Source organism: Anopheles nili, chromosome 2 (assembly GCF_943737925.1).
Source record: "Anopheles nili chromosome 2, idAnoNiliSN_F5_01, whole genome shotgun sequence".
Lineage (NCBI taxonomy): Eukaryota > Metazoa > Arthropoda > Insecta > Diptera > Culicidae > Anopheles > Anopheles nili.
The window spans coordinates 12,906,274-12,926,363 of NC_071291.1; the positions used below are offsets into that span (position 1 = coordinate 12,906,274).

General features: G+C 44.0%; 3 protein-coding genes across 4 annotated transcripts; 2 read left to right on the forward strand and 1 right to left on the reverse strand.

Moving 5' to 3' along the window:
* Window positions 1-1,270: 1,270 nt before the first annotated feature.
* LOC128721036 (cilia- and flagella-associated protein 298-like) lies at window positions 1,271-19,982 on the reverse strand. Of its 2 annotated transcripts, XM_053814746.1 has the most exons (4): window positions 19,844-19,982; window positions 19,375-19,769; window positions 19,061-19,288; window positions 1,271-1,384 (listed from the first exon to the last, which is right to left on the reverse strand). In XM_053814746.1, exons 1-4 carry the CDS (start codon window positions 19,980-19,982, stop codon window positions 1,271-1,273), a joined length of 876 nt encoding a protein of 291 aa, XP_053670721.1. The 2 variants fall into 2 exon arrangements, with proteins under 2 accessions (XP_053670721.1, XP_053670720.1); XM_053814745.1 differs by lacking the exons at window positions 19,061-19,288; window positions 19,375-19,769; window positions 19,844-19,982 and adding an exon at window positions 2,707-4,181 and having other exon boundaries at window positions 1,297-1,384.
* On the forward strand, window positions 10,462-11,817 carry LOC128721037 (uncharacterized). Its single transcript, XM_053814747.1, has one exon. The coding sequence runs from the start codon at window positions 10,462-10,464 to the stop codon at window positions 11,815-11,817; it is 1,356 nt and encodes a 451-aa protein (XP_053670722.1).
* LOC128721038 (protein tipE) lies at window positions 14,697-16,742 on the forward strand. The gene is made up of 4 exons (XM_053814748.1): window positions 14,697-14,913; window positions 14,997-15,366; window positions 15,458-15,694; window positions 16,605-16,742. The coding sequence occupies exons 1-4, from the start codon at window positions 14,697-14,699 to the stop codon at window positions 16,651-16,653; spliced, it is 873 nt and encodes a 290-aa protein (XP_053670723.1). The 3' UTR covers window positions 16,654-16,742.
* Window positions 19,983-20,090: the final 108 nt, after the last annotated feature.

A 20,090-nucleotide genomic window follows, 5' to 3' on the forward strand; every position in this document is an offset into this window, starting at 1 on the left:
AAAAAAAATCATGTTCATAGGATAGAATCATGCAAAGTAAATAAACGTCATCTATGCATCAGATTGAATTTTGTATGAAAAAATAAGGACAGGCGAAACGTCTTTGAAAGGTAACAATTTTTTTTTAAATTTTAAAGTTCTCTTTTCCTAGTCTACGAAATAATTAAGATGTATTTTTGCTAAGTTCCATCACCTTCTATATAAAACCTTTTTAGCTATATTAGTTTGGATAGTGTCGTTCGTTTATTTCGCTTTGCATTTTATATTTTGTTTTGGGTGGCTGCTATGCTAGACATGCGTTTCCCATAACATTTTGCGGACTAAACATTTTCCCTAGTCTCTATGCTGCCTCTGTGTGTAGTCTGCACTGCTCTTGCTTGTCGTCCTAGAATCTAATTCGATAAAAAACTATCAACAGTTCATGCTTGTTTGCTTGTTTTACCATCATGCTACTTATCAACCACTGGATTGCAATAAAAATCTTGCTCTAACCCGAAATGCTCCATGTCACTCTAATAAGAGACGAATGTGAAAACAACTCAATTTACCTCAATAGGTTTCACGAGTATGCTAAGCGATCATATCAAACAAAGAATAAATTAACTGCAGTTCAATGTAAGAGATCCATCCTAAACTCTTCTTCGTTTGGCGCTTTGCAAGATGATATGAAATAAGTAAAAAGCACAATTTCGGCTGCTAACTAACACGTTCTTTGGCGTTCTTTTCCTTGCCATATTTATATATCGTGTGCTGGCTCTACGTAGTGTTTACTGTAAAATTTAAAAAGCCAACTTCGTAAAATTTTCTGAATGAATAATACTCATATGTTTGCACACGACTAATGTTTTGAAATTACATTACTCATGCAATTATCATTTCTTCGTGTAAGCGCTTTAATTTTAAAACTAAAACTAATTCACCCTCCGTTAAATTAGTACGCATTAGGATGCATTGCTGCATTGTTAAGCATGTCAAATATTATAAGTATTAGTTAAATAAGCTGGCGGAATGTAACAATGACTTTTGTGCAGTTTGTGCTGTTGTCTTGTTTTTTTTTGGTTTCTGCTTCTGAATTTTTTTATGTTTTTTGCTTTCGGCATTCAGCATGCTGCAGTTATGGTCAGTAGCTAGATGCATTAATGATATAATTCTAGTTAGTTGAATAATTCGCTAGCAGCCTGGCATTTGTTCGTCAATATATTCTTCGTGCCATACAAGATGTTCTTCACTTTTCTCCACGCTTTTCAACAATCATAAGACAAGCAAGTTCTTACTTAGTAAATTTAAACTTAACGTCCTCCAGACCATGCACTTGACGTTTCAGACTGCGGCTATCGGACCAGGTGGAGTTGAGATACTGGTCGTCATCGTTTTGCTCAAGTTTCTGAAACGATAAAATTAATAATTAATTCAAATCCTTTATACCATTCCGAAAAAAAATACGCCAATATCATCCAAGCAAAACGAGATGCGCATCTGATTGATTGTATAATTGTCTCGTGGATGCATAAACGCTAATAATAAACGGGAATATGTATGCATTCTTGTTACGCTACGCGATTAGCTGTAGAGTTGATGCTCATCAACTTCAACAAGAAAACAAATAAATTGAATGAGTGATTTTCTAGATTACATTCAATTGAATGCTTGAAATTTTTGGAATCTATTACGAGTATGATACACTCAGCCACATCATGCAGATTTCATGCACCAAGCTGTACAGTTGCAGTACACGGAGCACATTGTACGCCGATATACTTGGCTTTCGTCCAATTCAATTCCACATTCTTGGCCGGTATCGTCAGTCTAGAAATAATCAGCGTTACGATGTCGCTCAGTTTCACGTAAAATGGTGACGACAAAAATGCCCACGACATATGTATGCATTCTGGCGCGAAATTTTAAATGAATATTCCCAAATTGCATCCTTATTCCACGTTTGCTTGGCCCGACGACAAATGCGATGAAAAAGTAGGATATTCGAACGGCAGCCTTATTAACCCATAGCAAAATCGCTAGCACGGAACAAGGAAATCCCACCCGACGCGGCCACTAGGGTGACCTAGAGGGTTAATTCTTGCCCGGCGCCACCAGAACGGCACCAGTTGTATGCAATCGATAATCGCTGGGCTAACCCGTTGGCGACCGCTAATTTGGCCGCCCGTAGCCCCGTCGTTTACCAGCGCCCCCTAAGGGCCATTGCTTTGATCGATGACACATTCTGCACCACTTGCCTGGCCTGGCTGAACTCGTTGACGCCTGGCGTGTGCGGTAGAAATAGGGTGTGGGTTGAGGCTCTCGGTAGTCACGTCAAATGGCATATCGCAATTATGCACCATAAAACAGCTGGCTGTTGGCACTACGGCAACAGAGACACCGACACTCAGTTCCACTCAGGCAAAAGGACGGGTTGAGGTGGCCTTAGCAATATTGAAACATTCTAAATAGAAACCGACAGCTTTGGAAAATGTTCTCGCGAAGGAGACCCCATTCGCATATTTTTATCAACAACAAGCGCTATGGCAAACGACCAAGACAGGTCGGCTTTAGCAGCGACATAAAGATGGTTGAAGGAAAAAGGCAAAACTTAACCGCAGGATAACACATGACTCGGCTGCGGGACAGAGGAATCAACGAACCAAAGCAGAACATTGCAGAACCAAAGCGACAATCCGCTGACTTAGCTGACACAATCGAATTACTAACCCTTGAAATGATGCCGAATTCGATAGTAGACCGCCGTCGATGCTTTCGCGAGACATTTCATCCGCCATTTTCACTTTCAGCTGGTGACCGAAGGAGTTTAGATCAGAAGTGGAGTTCGGCGTGATCGGCTTGGACGAACCGTTCGTGTTGGTAGTCGCGGTAGTGTTGGTATGTGTGTTGTTGATGGAGTTGGCAGTGCCATTCGGCAACGGTTGGATCGGCGTAGTCGTCGTTGATTGCCCGTTGTCATCATCCGTCGTCTCATGCTGCTGCAGTTGTTGCTTCTCGTTGATGTGATTCGCGGTGACTTCGACTTCGTTCTCGTTGTTGATCTTGTTGTCGTTGCCCTCGTCCGTCTCCTGCAGCTCATCTTCGGCGCCCTCTTCCTCACCGTTCTTATCCAACAGGGCGGCTTCCTCATCTTCGTTGAAGATGACAAAGTACGCGAATGCCAGGTAGATCACTGAGATGATGAATGACGGTATCGGGATCGCCATCGCATACACCAGGTTGAGCGTGTTCTGCCACATATCCAGATCGCTGATCACGAGCTCCGGATCGACACGCGAGTAGTAGCAGGTGAAGTTCGTGCCGATCTTCCAGTACTTCTTGGTCCAGATGGTGCAGTTCAACATTGGCGGGTAGCCACAACCCTTGACATTCGGATAAAGACGGGCGCCCGTGAAATACCACTCGGAGTTGTTACCCATCAGCCCAGTCATCTCCTCCGGGTACTCGATGAAGGCGTTCTCGTCGTCGATGATCGAGCTGATGAAGCCGTTCTTGTGATCGCCGAATCCGCCATTGCTGTTCCCTACCAGCAGGTCACCATAATCGTAATCGGCTCGAATCGCGCGCTCGAAACGATTCAAAGGACTTCCGTATCGACTATTGCCTCCACCACCACCACCGACAACACCGGTCGGTCGGGACGCCCCGCTCGCACCGTCGCTCGTGCTGATCGGTTGTTTACCCGTCGAGCTGGCTATGCTATTGGTACTACTAGCTATATTATTATCTCTACTATCGTCCTTACTAATGCTACTATCACCAGTGGTTTTTGTCGAAGAGGACATCGTCGGCCGGCCTGACTGGGCCGAGGGCACTATGTCCGATGGGGCCGGATCGGGTGCGTCACCACCGGCGGCCTCTTTCGCTGCGGCGGCCGCTAGCTGGGCGGCCGTCTTGTAATTGACGCGTATCTGCTGGCACTCGTAGATGTCCTTGGTGCAGCCTTCGCGACACGACGCCCAGGAGCAGTTCTTCGCCCCGTACAGGTGCTCATTGTAGGCGGTCACGCACAGGGCCGGTGACTCATCGAACTGCATGAAAATAGTCTGGAAAGCTGGTTCGATCACGAACGGTACCAGGAACAGGAAAGCGAACAGGCTGAAGGTGCCAAGCAGGATAAAGAAAGCCGTGGTATAGAACAGTGCCTTTTCGCGCGGTGTGCGAGGATCGACTTCTTCATCCATATCTACTGCCTGCGGGACCAGCTACGTTTGTGTGGGTGGGTTTGTGAATGTATCGGATCGTGTGGGTCACTTTTTTGCGGTACGCAAACGCCACGAAACGATACTGATAATTTGTATGATCACCACCTCGCTCTCTCCTTGTTTCACTCTTTGATCAAAGAAAGTGGCTTAAAACACTCGATACTTCGCTATCGTACAAATGTCGTACTTCTCATACCCCGGTATGGACGGTAGGATGCAATACGATGATGTACGAGAGGTAAAATGACACTTGTTGCAAAATCCTCCCTTTTCCTAGCACTATTATCAGCCGTATCGTCGAGACAGCTCTATAGTGACGCTACTGCTACGACGATCGTGGCGTTCACGGAGGACCCATTATTCAAGCCATCCCAGTGCCGAGGATCGGATCAGTTCCCGGGCCGTAACCGTCTTGGTACTTGCTATATTTTTCTTCTCACCGGAACAAACTGGATCCTGACGGACACGAATGCGCATACCGTTGCTCACGCAATCATTTCTCCGGTCTCTGTCGTTTGGTGGCGTGTTTATGGCACCCACCTGACCGTAGAGAGTTATTATTCCAGGATGTCGCGTCAGATGGCATGTGCGTTTTGGGCGGTTCGTAGCATGAGCTAGAAAGCCCTTGTACCGTGATGTGCATGCAAAAAAAAACAATAAAATCGAAGCCGCTTCGCAACGTTCCCGATGAAATACTCAACGTTGAAAAGAAAAATATAGCCACAAATAAAAAAAAACAAACACACACAAACACACAGCACGTAAGGAAACGGATGCAAACAAAATAGATTTCCCTGTGCGAATTTTTCCGTTTTGCCCTGTTTCAAGCGACGGTTGGCAAATGGCGACCCAGCCGGAATGGCGGCGTTCGTTCCGAGCACGAGTGCCTAGCGCCTGCCGTTTATAGTCCTCCGAGGACGGCTGGCGGTGGCCTCGGCGACGATTCGATTGTTGTTGATTTTTGTAGCTGCTCTTTTTGCAGTAACGCTACTGCCGCGCGCCTTCAGACATCCGTCGCCGTCGTCGTCGTCGTCGCAGGACGATTGGCACCACATCCAACCGTAGTACACCGCGTATTTATCCACACGCGCGCGCACACACCAACGGCACCACGGTACAGTGCGGTGTTAGTGCACGCTAGTATACCAGCACGTCATTAGGCACCGACTAGCGGGTTCTTTATTCGCAGCAGCTGCTACCGTGCCGTTGTCACTTAACCCTCGGCCTGTGGTTCAGCGCACCGGGCTCGACTCTTTCTTCGCAGCAGCAAATCGCGTCGGTCGCAGGATTCGCCCAGGGACACAAATCGAACTCGAGAGATGCATGGGGCGTATGCCTTTGTTCTTAGCATGGTCCGTGCTCCGAGCAGCGCATTCCACTGCCTCACACGTTTGCTAGCGGTCCTTCTCACGATCCTGACACGTTCTCACTGTCTCGCTCGGTTCACCACCGCAGGCTGGCACCGGTGTTGTATGCTCACTCACTCGGCCGGCTTTACATAACTATTGCATGTGTTTCACTGTGATTTTGAATTATAAATAATTTTATTTATCTTTTTTTCTCATCCTTCTGCTCGCACCAGGCGGCTCATTGGAGCCGTTGGATATCGAACTGTATCATATTTGGGGTTGCTTTTTTTACGTTTATTGATTAAAACTGCTGCACACCTAAACTCGGTCGAACACGATAGAATCATATATTCACATACATACACAAAGAAAGAGAGACAAACAAACGCACGCACGTGGTTCTACATGCCAAGATGTTCAATTTCTCATTCTACGTTCGACCTAGCAAGAATCTTATTCCACCGAGGGCAGAGTGGTAGGACGACTGTTGGCGGCAAGAGGAAAAAATCAATCCTTTCAGGTTTCAAGTTTACACTTTGCATTATTAACAAACTCTATATCCTCAGCACTCTGCCGGCCTCTTCGTCGATTGGAACATCAACGGACTGTACGATAGCTCAGGTTCGTCCATAACATTTACGTTATAATCATATACACGGGGGGCACCTCGCAGACACAAAATCTATCGTGCTAGTTGCCGTACATTTACCACACACAGAAGTCACGACATTGGACATACGATCCACCACCATCGACACTAGTTCATGTCCTGCAATATTATTCCTTGGGCGGCACGTTCTTCTATGGAATGCTCCAATTGGTCAAATACTAGTACTACACGAAGGCGATGACATTTCAACCTTTTGAGACTGCAGTATGGACCCGACATCGATGCTTTCGCGACTAGACTACTTGGTTTTATCCAACAACTGACTTTTCGCTAGGTCCTTGAAACCCGTCTCTGCCAATGCATCGCAGGCCTTATATATCACTAACGAAGCAAACTCGATAAAGTACGCACGTTGACACAATACAAATACAAGAGACCTATGGTGACTATTTGAAATAAAACATGCCAGAAACAAATGAGAAGGCCCTCAAGTGATTGTGTGCTTAGAAGTGATGTTTGCCCCAAAAAGTCGCCACCGCAACATAAATAGAGGCACATACGCGCACTCATACCCGCATACACACACAGTCACTCATCAACATGATGACGGCCGTCACTTTACGTCACAAACACGCAAATCGTGGAGGTCAGCTTAATCACGCTCCATTCTGCTCATGGCATGCGTTTAAAATCTTGCCATGAAAGACCTGCTCGAGTCCTGCCGCTTTAGTTCCGGGTACAACAGAGAAAATCCAGAGTAGAGCTACCGAAGAATGGAGCTCGAAAACAGGGAACAGGGCAGCAGGCACCCGCGTTCACGCTGTTCACGGTTTGACAAATGGTTCGGCTCGGACCTCGTTGTGTGACCTCGGGCTTGCGTGTCAGGCAAATCGTGCGGATCACTGCCGAGACACCGCAGTCACCGTGATTGGTTTCTCTGTAAAGTTTAAAGACGTTATTATAAGCTTGCGCTAGTGGGTAGCCTGGTTCATAGGCCGGTCGCATTGGTCACACGAAGAGGCGGGAGAAAAGCGAGAAGGTTTGTATTACATCAAAATGACGTTTTGTCATGGAAAGCGATACAACCCGCATTGCTCCGACCGACGGAACCTCCAAAAGCGTTCGAACATTGCTCCGAAGTTCGCTGCTCGAGATTACACACGATTCGCAATTGCCAGGTAATAGCACTGGAGAAGAAAAAAGAGCATACACAAGCGGTTCACCGTTTCCGAGTCCTTGTCAGTAGCTCCTTTGCAAATCGAGCACCCGCGAGGTTGAGAACCGGCGCAAAGGAAGACAAAAATTGATTTTTCTCCAGCTCTTTTTTTCCTCGACATTCACAGGCATAGGCTCCGGTGAGTAGCCTTTGCGTTGCGAATGTTTCAAAGGGATGCCTCTGCTTAAATTAAAAATGCTACACCACACTCACAGAACAATCTCTGATAGCTTCACGGAGCACCGCACGTTTTTACGTAAACTTCACCGACAGTACCCGGGATACGCTGTTACCGTAGGCAGCTGAGGAGAATCCTTATCTGATGTTCTGAACGATAAGGAGCGCCACGATTTCAGCGTTGATATTGCACCTCCCTCGTTTTGCTTTTACTGCGTTCACTTCGGTTTGAAATGTTCACACTCGACATCATGGCACTGGAGGTGAAAAGAAACGTAAAACAAAAGACACGCTCCGCCACCGAATGAATGAGAGCCGCAGGATCACTTATCCACCGTCGGGTTCGCGGGTGGCTAGAAGTATGAAAGCGAACTTGTGTCTTTGTGCGTTTGTGTGAGCAAAAACAGGGGGAATGATTCCACACCACACTGTGACGACGATACGCAATGTCACCAACAAACCAACCTCACTCGGAACCCTCGCCTGGAGACTATCCCTCCAAGGGTCCGGTTATACGACGATCATCCTAGCAGCTGTCCAACTATTGCTTGCTGCTCTATATACAACCGAACAAACAAGAAAACTAAAATTTCTCTAAACACATAGCTTATGGATATTATCACAATTGCACGGCCTCACGCACTGAACAGCGACTGACCCCTGCCAGTTCGTCAGGGCAGTTTTGTGCTCTAGAAAAACGATTTCTCCATACCAGGCTCCAGCTCTCGCGCTTCTCGCGCACCCTGAACTCTGAACTCTCCGATTCGGCTCGTTTGCTCTCGGAAAGCTTCCTGTTGATTGAGCTTCCTATTGACAGACTATCGGGGAAAACGCGACAAGGAGAGCCAGTACAAGGATACGAAAAAACAATGGAACTCGATACATTATACCATAATCATGTGACAGAAGCACTCAACATTGCATACAAGAAAGTACTTTTTCGAGGTTTATGTGCAAAAAAAAACATGTAATGCGTTCTGTAAATTGTTGTGGCGGGAATGGAATTGGATATCTTATTTAAAATATAATTGATAAAAATCTCGTTCGAAATTAACACAATTTGGACTGTCAGCTTGACGCTATATTTAAATTTTAAGGTACCAGCGAATGGAACGACTGGGCGCCTCCATTGGATTATACTTCAACCAAAATTGAGTTCAATAAATGCTATTAAGTATTAAAATTGAAAACAATACTTCCTTGACTTAAATCTACAAAAACTACAGGTAAAAGGTAGGAAGTTAATTATTTATAGAATATTTCCTTCAAACTGACAGGTGGCTTGAATCAAGAATGACCAGGAGCCTCCATCACAGTGAACGACAGCACTGGTAAGCGTATTAATCAAACAGAAGTGTCGTCCTGTTAACCATCGCTAAATGAACGAGTACTTTGAGCGAGAGCTTTTTTACCATGGACATGCGCACATCCACCTATCGATGACCGCCGGAAGAACATTCGAGTGAGAAAATTTTTCTCATTTCTATAAGAAGAAATTTCATTCATAGGGTAGATGACGACCGAAGCGCGTGTGATTGGATTTCGTCATCGTGCCACAGCCGTGTAGTTCGGAGGGCGCAGAAAAGAATTGAAATGTAATCGAATACAATTTAATTTCATTCCTCGCATATTCCAAAGACAAGTGCAGCACCAGTGCCGTGTAAGGTTCCTACAATGTGGGCGAAAGATGAAAATCGTACCAGTTTTCAACGGGTACATTGATGGCACATATTAGCTAGCAGAGGTTCGCGTTTAGCTTTTTCCTGTTCAGTGGAATATCTGTGACGATGAAAGTGAAAGAAGTGACACGTTTTGCACAACTTGCCTCGTACTGCATGTCTTTTATAGCTGCATTGCCGTTTTTCAGAGCCTTCTAAGAGCTTGCAAAGGGGAGCTTTGCGTGTGAAATGGAAATTGATTTTTCTCGTCCTTTACAGTGCACAGACAAGCAATCGATGTGAGCCAACGCACGAGCGATAGACTTGAAAAGTTTTAGGATAGACACTTCAACTGTAGCACAAAGTTGCGCATAAACAAGGGAACAGCGCGATGTGCAGGACAAATAGTTGAAAATAGTGGCTCACATTGAAACGGATTTACCCGCATGATACCCGAATTGTGCTGCGAATCAGGAACACACCGTGAAATGCAGGAGCGAGAGCGCACTAGAAACCCTATACTATTTGGAGAAGTGTGACACAAGCTTTCGACGTTTCAGTGTGAGCAGAAGCGGCGGTGCAGGAAGAGCGAGGGTAAACGTGGGAAAGAGACAGAAACTCGAATCGCAACTTATCATCACCAGGAGCGAGTAGGTACGACTGCGATCCAAAATACTGCAGTGGTTGTTCGCAAGTGCAACCGTACCGACGAGTTTTTCCGTGTAAAACTGCTGAGCAACTACTTGTACCGCGACACAAGGCGGTCCGATGTCTGGGAGCAGATAGCACCACAGAGGGCCGCTGTCGTTAAAAGGTAACTATTACTGTTTTGTAAGGCATACCAACACTCAATTCCGGAGGGATAGCGAGGGTTTAATGTCCAGCCAAAGATATAAACTGGCAGCATTTAACAAACCAAGATGTAAAACTAAACAGCATGCAAACAATATAACCATATTTACGATGTGCTCCTCTTAGAAACAGCATGCGATAATTTTCAACTGCAAACATGCAGTAAAAACCAAATGAGATTGTTTTATTTTAACATTAACATTTTCTAATACTATAATAATAATCCTAAATTCTTCCTTCTCGTGTGCTTGGAACATCCGCTCAGCCACGAAAAACGATATCGAAGACTTCATACAAGCGTGACGGGCACGAGCTCCTAAACAGTAGTATCTTGAGACACTATATTTGTCCAATCAAACCAACTAGGCAATCGACTTGCCACTAGTGTTCCGCAGCGATGGGCAAGAAAAAGCCAACCCCGGAGGAGGATCTCATCATTCCGCCACAGGACAACCGAATCTGTGGTGTCATCTGCGTCTGTCAGCTCACGTTCGTGCTGAGCACGGTCGCGATCGTCTATCTGACCGTCGCCATCTACATGCCGTCATCCCGCGCATTCAAGAGCGGAATCGATGAGACTCCGGTCATGTGCACGACAACTCGAACCCTTAATCAAGAAGCCTGTGAGTGGGGTTCCTGTGGCGAATGGTGCCTCAGTAAAACGTCGGGTGCGTGCATCCAAATCTACGTGCATCTGCGCACGAATGGCAGCAGTCTACTCTTTACGAATTGTACCAACTCCGCTAACAAAACATGTTATGGGATCGATCAGGAGAATGCGAAAAAGTCTCGCTGCATCGCGGACGAGTGCAAGAATTTGACCGGCACGTTCAACTGCAGCCTTGGTATGTGCATCAACATTACCGACGCGTTCGAGTGCGTGTTCAAAAACACGGACCCTCCGCTCAAATGTTCTGGACGCAGGGGCAAGATCACTTGCATCGACATAACGGGGCTATTCTCGTGCAACCGGGGAACATGCCGAAAGATAAGAACTCCATATAATTGCGATCGTCGTTGTGTCGACATACCGACCAGAAACAAGAACATGATCTTATTAAGTGGAGATAAAGTTTATCTTTCGCAATGTTCAAGCGCGATAGACATGGAAACGAAGCAGGAGGTGTGGAACGAAGCGGAGGACAAGGTGATCATGTCGTCGTGCTACAACATACAGAATACCTCGCTCGGTATTGAGGCGATCGATTGTGTCAACGGCTCGGTGCTGGAGAAGACCGAACTGACCGACTTGACCAACTTTACCTATCTAAGCTATCTGCACTACGCTGTCTCCAAGCCGATCAAAGTGATCGCCCCGCTGGAGCAGGACCTGACGCTCTCGAACGAAAGCCGGCTCATGATCAACCTCGAGGGTTGCGTCAACACGTTACAGGACGAGTGCAAAGAATTTCTGAAGGAGTTTGGCAAGGACGGCACGGATCATAACGCGCGGGCTCGCTTCCCGTGCTTCTACTCCAAGAGCAAGATGCAGCAGGTCGTCGCGCGGTTCAACTTGGAAACGACCTATCGTCAGTTTATCTTCGGATTTTTCGTGCCCACGATACTGTTTGCGGTCTCCTGCCTGACGCTTATCTTCTGCCAGCGGACGATCCACGTTGGGGATGACGCGAAAATGCGCTTCGTCGGTTGTGCTAATAAAAACCCCGTAGTGGCCAACGGGGGTGCTAAGAACCAAGACAAGGCTAACTCCGGTGACGGCGGTGGAGGTGGAGACTCCGTTATGGCTCTCTGAGATCCATCACGTAAGGCGTTGCGATTCTTACTTTCTTGCTACCCTTCATCATAGTATCCTTACACCCGTTGCTCTCTCTATATACCTATGTCTTGCTCGCTCGCCCTCGTCGCTCTCTATCTATTCTTCACTCTCCGTGTCTCACTCCTTATCTTGCAATCTCTAGTTCCCAACTATATGATTTGTTTATGTTGTATGTTACACATCAGTATTGTTCGTTACAATTTTATGTTGCTAGCGCAAAGCCTCTCACCCGACGGAGATACAGTTTTAATGGCATCTTAGCAGAGCTCCGTTGGTTATAACACCTCTATCCCTTCCTTTGATCTTTGATTTGTGCCGGAGAAAAGTGGATAAATAATGAAGATCTTACCTACGGCCGCCCCCATTCGGTTCAGTCAGCCAACGGAAAGAAGCACCTCCTCCACCTCCGTCAACGGAAGTTCGAGTCCTATGATTGTGTCCAACGAGCGGGAGAATTGCTGCTAAACTTGGGTATCGAGTGGAATTATCCAAGCTATGAGTAAACATGCGCCTAACCTAGAATGGTCAACGGCTAATTTGGCACAATGGCAACATACAGTACTGTGCAAAAGTAACGTGCATTCTGCAGTCAGGATGTAGGTTTTAATGGAAATTCTACCACAGCACGTCCCGTTCTATTAGCATAGAGTGCTATCAGCACACAGTAAACTCTCCCGTTCGTTACGCCACGTTTATCCCCCGGAGGGCTCCTTTTCGTTCTGCAGGCTAAACGACGACCGGTGGCGCTAGCCGGTGGTGATGATGTCATTATTTCACAGTTCTACCCTTTTTCGCGTTATTTATGGTTTTGCGTTCCGAGTCGTAGCAAGTTGATTGCAAACACTCATTTAACAACCTTCACTTCGTCTTCTCCCTCAGTTCTGTTCTCTGTAACATACGTTGCGACGAGCCGGTCAAACCTTACAAATCAAATTATTTACGATAGCAAACTAATGCTTCATTTTCGTTTGTTCAAACTATTGTCATATCTTTATAGGCATTCCTCTCCTACAAGAAGATAGTCCAGTGCATCAATCGGGAGTGTTTTCTCTACACTAAACCGTTTCCGGCCAGAGTGATAATCGGTATTCTTCAGTCTATCGTCTCCCCTCCTGCCTGAGAGCCTATGCCTGCTAGCCTGTTGTTATTTCTACGTGTTATTTCATTGAGTGCCATTCGAAATACCTGACATGCAAAGGTGTGCCGAAACAGAAGCAACGTTGAACGATCAGTTATTTTGTGTAAAATTTCGTTCAGTGTAATCCTCCGTATCCTGCCATGCTTGTCTGAATGCCGTACTCATTCGAACGAAGCCGTGTGCCATTGTGGTAAGCTGAATAACATTCATTGAACAGATCAGCACCCAAGAGGCGGTCGACGTCTTGGATAAGCGATTTAAAGGACCATTAGCTGCAGCAGCTTTGTACTTCATATCCGTTCAATTGAATACAATTGACAGTTTCATGTACGTCGTAGACTTGTTGGCTTCTATGTACACAGCGCTCTGAAAGCACTGACACTATTTGTTTTTAACAAATATTTACACAAATATATATATATATGCAACAACAGAACCAATTGCAGTTGGAACTGATATAAGTTTGAAATTAAATTAAACGAAAGCTGATCAAAGCTTTATGGTTCATTCACAAGGCATTAACGAGCACTAGACAGCTCCTACACAAAAATGGAGCAATCAAGTACGCACTAACACTCCAACACATCTTCTCCGTCAATCCCTAAAGTATCGTTAAGTAACGTGTATTTTGTTAAACGTGAAGAAAATTACTGAAAATTGTTCATTTTTGGATGCACCATTGCGTTGTGTTACAATTCAGTAGAATATGTTCCAATCGTAAAGAACATACAAAGCGGAAAAGATCAATGAAAAAGGTATCCATCTAGCTAACGACAGTACATCAAGAAATATGAGCTGAACAAGTTATTGATTTTTGATTGTTGATAAAACCCCATAAATTGATGACGAACGAGATACCGTGTGGACGTAGGCTCATACAAGACCGACACCGGACAGCGAAGAACATCAGCAAAGAAACGCGTCTGGGGATAGACAGTGGAATAGGTAAAGCAAAACCAGTGTATTTGCCATTCGCCAATCCGTCGTCTCATCAGAGCTGTCCTGAAGATAACAACCATGGCGTAGGAAACCGAAGGTGTGAGAGAACATATAAGCAAACAACAAGCTGGATCATCGAATAGGAGATTGGAACCACGACCTCACTCCTAACCAGAGCAGAGGAATGCGTGATATTAGAGCAAGAAGCTGCAGCAGAAGGTAATGCTTCATCGAACAGATAGTACCATATTTTAGAAGCAATTGTAATACAAACAAGCAACATAGATACATTATCATAGCGAAAAAAATTGCAGTAGTAAGAGACCGAGGCACAATTTGCGGCACAAGCTTGAAATTCGTGAAAAAGGAGCGAATAATTCGAAAAAGATTGTTGAGCACGATAATATTATACACGATTCCTTGCAAAAATTGTAAATGGTAAGATCGTGCAAAGTGCTGATTCGAACAACTATCATAGCAAACCCTCTAATTTGAGCCGCTGAAAATCAAAAACCAATTTCGACGTTTAGATTCATCCGTCAACATACATACGCTACGGAACGCTAGACGTCCACTATTAGAAATCTATGCTTAAACAATAACAAACTAGGCTGCCAATGACAATTTAAAATCACAAGCATATAGGTCAACCGGTGAGGCAGACCGAACGGAAGATCAAACCAAAAGACACACGGGTACTTGGATCAAGCGGAGACTTACAAGCTTGGATTTACAACAAATCCTTGACATTAAGTAACAACTAAAACAACAGATCGTCATGAGATCAATCAACGACATACGATCATCGTCATCGACGCTGTCAGGTGCTCCGAGTTTAACTATGAGTAAGCCAAGCTTAAACAACAGCAAAGCAAGTCTCACGCACAGCAGGCAGAGCCTGAATGATTCAAATCGAGAAGGTAGACCACCGACCAGAGAAGAGCTCATCTCGGAATTCCTGGATAAAGCAAAATTCTATACATCGCTATGCTTAGGTAACTTTAAGCCACGTTACATGTAATTAATCCTTCAGGAAACATTTTTTTAAACTTGTTCAAACTTTTCTCATTTATGCCAGGCACGACAGCTATCTTGTCAGTTTTTGCGTTTCTTTTTCTTATACCATTTGTGGTGGATCCAGCGATCTCAACGATCGTGGCAGATTATGATCCTGTGCCGGTGACATGCGTCGTGACGGATCACGTCTATGCCGAAGGAATGAGAAACTGTACCTGGAGCTCATGTCGAGAGGGTTGCACAACCGCAGCCATCCGGTGTCATCAGCTTCTCGTAAATTACACCAAAATTGCATTTCACGAGTGGCACAAACACCCTCGTGATCTGGATAGTATCGAGTGGGATGTCATGGATACGAAATTTCTCGTCAACACCGAGGGTTGCGGGTATCCACCACGAGTAAATTGTTCCGAATTTGCAAAGCAATACGGGTAGGTAAATGCTACTCACTAAGGAAGCATCTACTGAAGGTCCACAACGATGGATTGTTGCACTAAGCAACTTTACCTTTCTTTCCCACAGTTACTCACACGTTGGAGAACCGTTTCCTTGCTACTACAGTCGTGCCTATCCAGAAATAGTAGTAGCTCGCTACTCCTGGGATGACAATCTTAAACACCTTATACTGTCTCTGATCATTCCGAACGTTCTGTTCGCTGTATCAATCGGTGTTCTGAGCTACTGGTATTGTCCTTGCTGTGATAAAGCCTGCCACAAGTCGCCTCGGGTCTATGCGGAGAAGTATCCCACGAAAGAGAAGTAAGTCGGTTCCTTGTTGTGGAACCTCGAAGCTATCCATCTAGTATACCACAATGCAGTGTCCGCCATCCAACTAACACCCCACAATTCTTACTAGATCCATAATATACACCTCGCTGCCATGCGTTAGACAACTAGGACCTAGGTGTACTGCCTAACACATTGCCTACATCCTCACATATGCACTTCACACACCATTTTGTGCGTTCCACCATTCTGTCACGAATTCCTTGCACTGCAATCTGTGTGATTGCTCCGAGTGCCGATAACAGCATCACGATCACGCTCTAAAACAAATTTCTTTAATTCCCGCCATAGCTCCCTCGATGTATGTGTGCGAAAGCACGATTGTGTGTTAATCAATTAAGTATAAGTTGAATGATTTTCACGTACCTCTATTTCACTGATTTTCACATTTCCTATACGATTCTTTGCCCATCTATCGCCTATCGATTGTAAGCCACCCTGTAAGCAACTAAACATTTACGACCTTTCTACAGATTACTTTATAAAGATTAACACTGCACAATTTTTCCATTTTGCGAAGTCGATAACTATTACCGGAGGCATAGTTAGAGCAAAACAAAATTACAATATATTTTGATGTAATCCAAAGCCTATTTGCATCTTAACAATAGAACGCACGAATAAATTGTGCAATTCAGTTTTTACACAACATGCAAACGACCACATCATGTATTGTTTCATCAACAAGTGTGTACAGAGATGCATTCATTTTTTCACAAACACAACCCATTACAAGGTTTCTAAACATACGTTTCATAGAAAATGAGTTTTTAAACATTATTCTAAACTTAATTTAGCATCCTATTTTGAATCCTCACAGAATTCGTAATATGTCGGTTGATGATGCTCATAAGTGCTTCTTTCTTTTCCCTGTATTTTATAGCAAACTTCTATGCCGTAGTGACGATGAGGAAGACGAACTAGACTACTGAAAAACACACATACACATCCACACACATACACACGGCCCATTCAATTTACATTTCTCACCAAGCAGCTGCCGACATTTTGTGTTTTGAATGTACACTTTGTAACAAGTACACTCAGGTGTCTTATCTCACTCGTATTACACTCTCGTTGATGGTTATTTTGTTTCTACACTTTTTTGTTCCCTGCCATCTCCGTTATATGGAGTTAAGTTATTAAAGTTTTTCTGTTCCTTTTGTTGATGGTATACATACCTTCGCGTCAGTCTCGGTAAACCGCGTCCGAGCCTAGGCGTCCATCGAATGGTGATGGTATCGCATACATCAGCAAAACCAACAGGACGACGGATTCGTTTGAAAGATAGTAAATAAGATAAAATAGCAAAATACCGATACTTCAGCTATTGCTTCTCTTTTTTGTTTGTTTTCCCAACATCCACGTGCATGTTTATTGTCAGTCAGCTTGCTACTTTCAATCGTTACTGATGATAAATAATACTTGCATATAGAATAGCTTTACGTCGCTTAGCGAAGCTGCACTTACGAGGGATTACGAAACGAAAGCGCGTGCTGTGAAACGCAATAATCTTCGTTCCGACACCGCACCCGAAGGCGGGCAAACAAAACTTGCAAAGTAGAACACCGCAAATAGGACATCTTTTTCAGAGGCATCCTTTGAGTAGCTGTTAAATACATGTGTAATGCAACTTGATGCGTCATTCGATAGATAATGTAAATATTGTACAAACACTGTACAAAGCCAAAAACAATAATTGGCGTGCATTTAAACGAAATAACTCGCCCAGTCAAGGATGTTCGGGCATGCATGTACATACATTTTATGGCAATCGAATCGCTGCTTAATGGGAGGTCATCCCACGTTTTCTTCGCGCCCCATGTGTTTCGACGTATCGTATGGATTGTGTAGTGCGTAGCTGTATGATTTCAACTGTGATAAATAGTTTTGAGTCAACCGCGAAAACCAAAACCAAATCGAAACTTTCCATCCAGAGGCATTAGATAGGTCCTTGCGTTGAACAACATGTACGTAAACTCGACAGCATTGCTTCATATAAATTGCTTTGATATATGAGCCGACGAATTTTGCTTCTATTCACTGTTTCACTCCTAGCAGTTAGCCAATTTGTATTTCTTACTATTTATAGATTGAATTTTTTCCTTTTTCCATTACTAAACCCTAATGTTCTTGCTCCAAAGGAAGGCGTTCGTCTCTCTAATATATACATTTTATTTTCCTTTCAAACCACACAAACGTAACATCACTCTTCCCGATCCCACGTGGAACAACCGTATCTCCCGATCCATACTACCAATCAACCAACTATACAACCTTGTTTCACACTATCTACTACACGAAAAAACTGCCCACCACTAAACATACCAACAACATCGATTGCCTCCATAAGGAAAGAGTCGTGGAAAATTGAGTATCCGCAAGAGTTCATCAATAAAATGTAAACGAGCTGCTAGCACCAACGTTCTACGTGATCTGGGCAGATGCGGCTCGTTAACCCCCACGAAGGAAACATGAACGTCGGATCACAACTAATTAGATCGGTCATCAGCTTCAGCGGCTTCAAAAAATCATCCACAAAAACCTACGTTCAAAGGACGCCACCATTCACCAGCGGGGATCAATAAATCGTGCATCGATTGTAGGCAGTATCGTTAACATAAATTGTTAAGTTTGAATCTTTACTTTCGATTAGCATACAAACGAAAACACTTAACTGTACGTGACACCTTAATAGTTGATCATTATTTCTAGCTAGATACGGCGTGCAGACTAGTTGCAAATAGTACTTTTCATCGCAAATGAATCTATTTTTTGTTCAACACACTCACACACTCCTTTAAGGAAGTTTTTACCATCATTACCACGTTAATGTTATTTCGATACGAAACTGTTCAAATAAAAGCCTATTATAGACTCTCAAAAAAAAAAGGCGGAGATGCATTGCAGTGAAGACGAAGCTAATTTCGATATATTTTAACAGCTTCAGAATCAGAGCTCGAGATAAAGTAAAAGAAAAGATATAACGAATAAATCAATCTATCAACAAAAAAATAAAGCTAAAACAAGCTTAATCATAACAAATACGTCAAACAACTCTTACGCGATAAATGCCCGTGAGTTTGAAATGCTTTATCGATCAATCTTTGATATGAAACCTAGCACATCTAAAAACTTTGTACATTTTTGAATAAACCTAATATATTTATGAAATATAGAGCAATGCTTGAAAGACAGAATGAAATAAACCAGCAAGACTATTGGTTCTTAACATCCGAAAGGTCTTCAAAATATCTTAATTATTTGTTTTTAAAAAGTCTTCTAAACAAAGAATGGTATATCTCGGATAAGTTTTGGATAAAGGTAACATTATCTTACCTTTAATTCTTCCTGGCGGCGATAGGCTTGCATCATCATTTGCTTCTTAGCATCTTCTGAGATGACAGGCTCACGGCCTGGGGCACCCTCATTTAATTTTGCCAATTTTACGATAATTTTTGTTTTCTCGTTTTGACCAACTATTTCTCCAAGCCGCTTATCCGGTAGCATCAATTTTCCAGCAAACCATAGCTGTACTTTTGACGGCTCAATCACCTCTAGTGATGCCTGAAGTAAAGTCGTATTAAAATAGCCACAGCAATCAGGGAAACAAAGTCTCAAATGTGGTAAAAGGTGAACCGTGCAGTACATACTTGCGTGCCCGTTAGATCTTCCGTGTTGCTAAACTCCATTCGAATAGGATCATGAGGCGGAAGCTGCATTGGGTACACGATAGTAACGGCTCCTCGTAATAAATCCAACGCTTCTTGTACATTACGCATGGTAAGTAACTTGTTTTCCGCTACTAACTTTTTTGAAATCATGGTCTTTGCCTCCTCGATTGCTTTTGTTAACACATCAACCATCTTCGATTGCGGTTGTCTACCATTTCGACGACCAACGGGATCGTGATTCACACGGAATCCGCCGGATGGTATGCACTTATCTTCCCATTCATCAACCAGATGTAACTCTTCAATCTGTTCGTCGGTCAACCCAATCATATCGGAAGGTAACATTATGCCATGTTTTGCTAATTCTTCAATTTCTGAAACAAAATTACAATTGATAAATGTTGGACATCACATAAAATTCCCACATGTAATTTCATGCAAAACTTACCAGAGCATACTCGACTCACTTTTAGCCGCCCATTGTAAATTGACACCAAATCGTACGCAAGTTGTTCAACACCGATTCCTGTTGACGTATCGAAAAGAAATTGGCTTTCGTCGCCACGTTTTACATGCAGCAGAACCATTTTCACAAACGTTTAAACACTTTTAACGGAATTACTTCTGAATATCTGAAACGCTACAAACGGCTTTATACAAGGAATCAACGATTCATGCATGCACCCTCTAACATG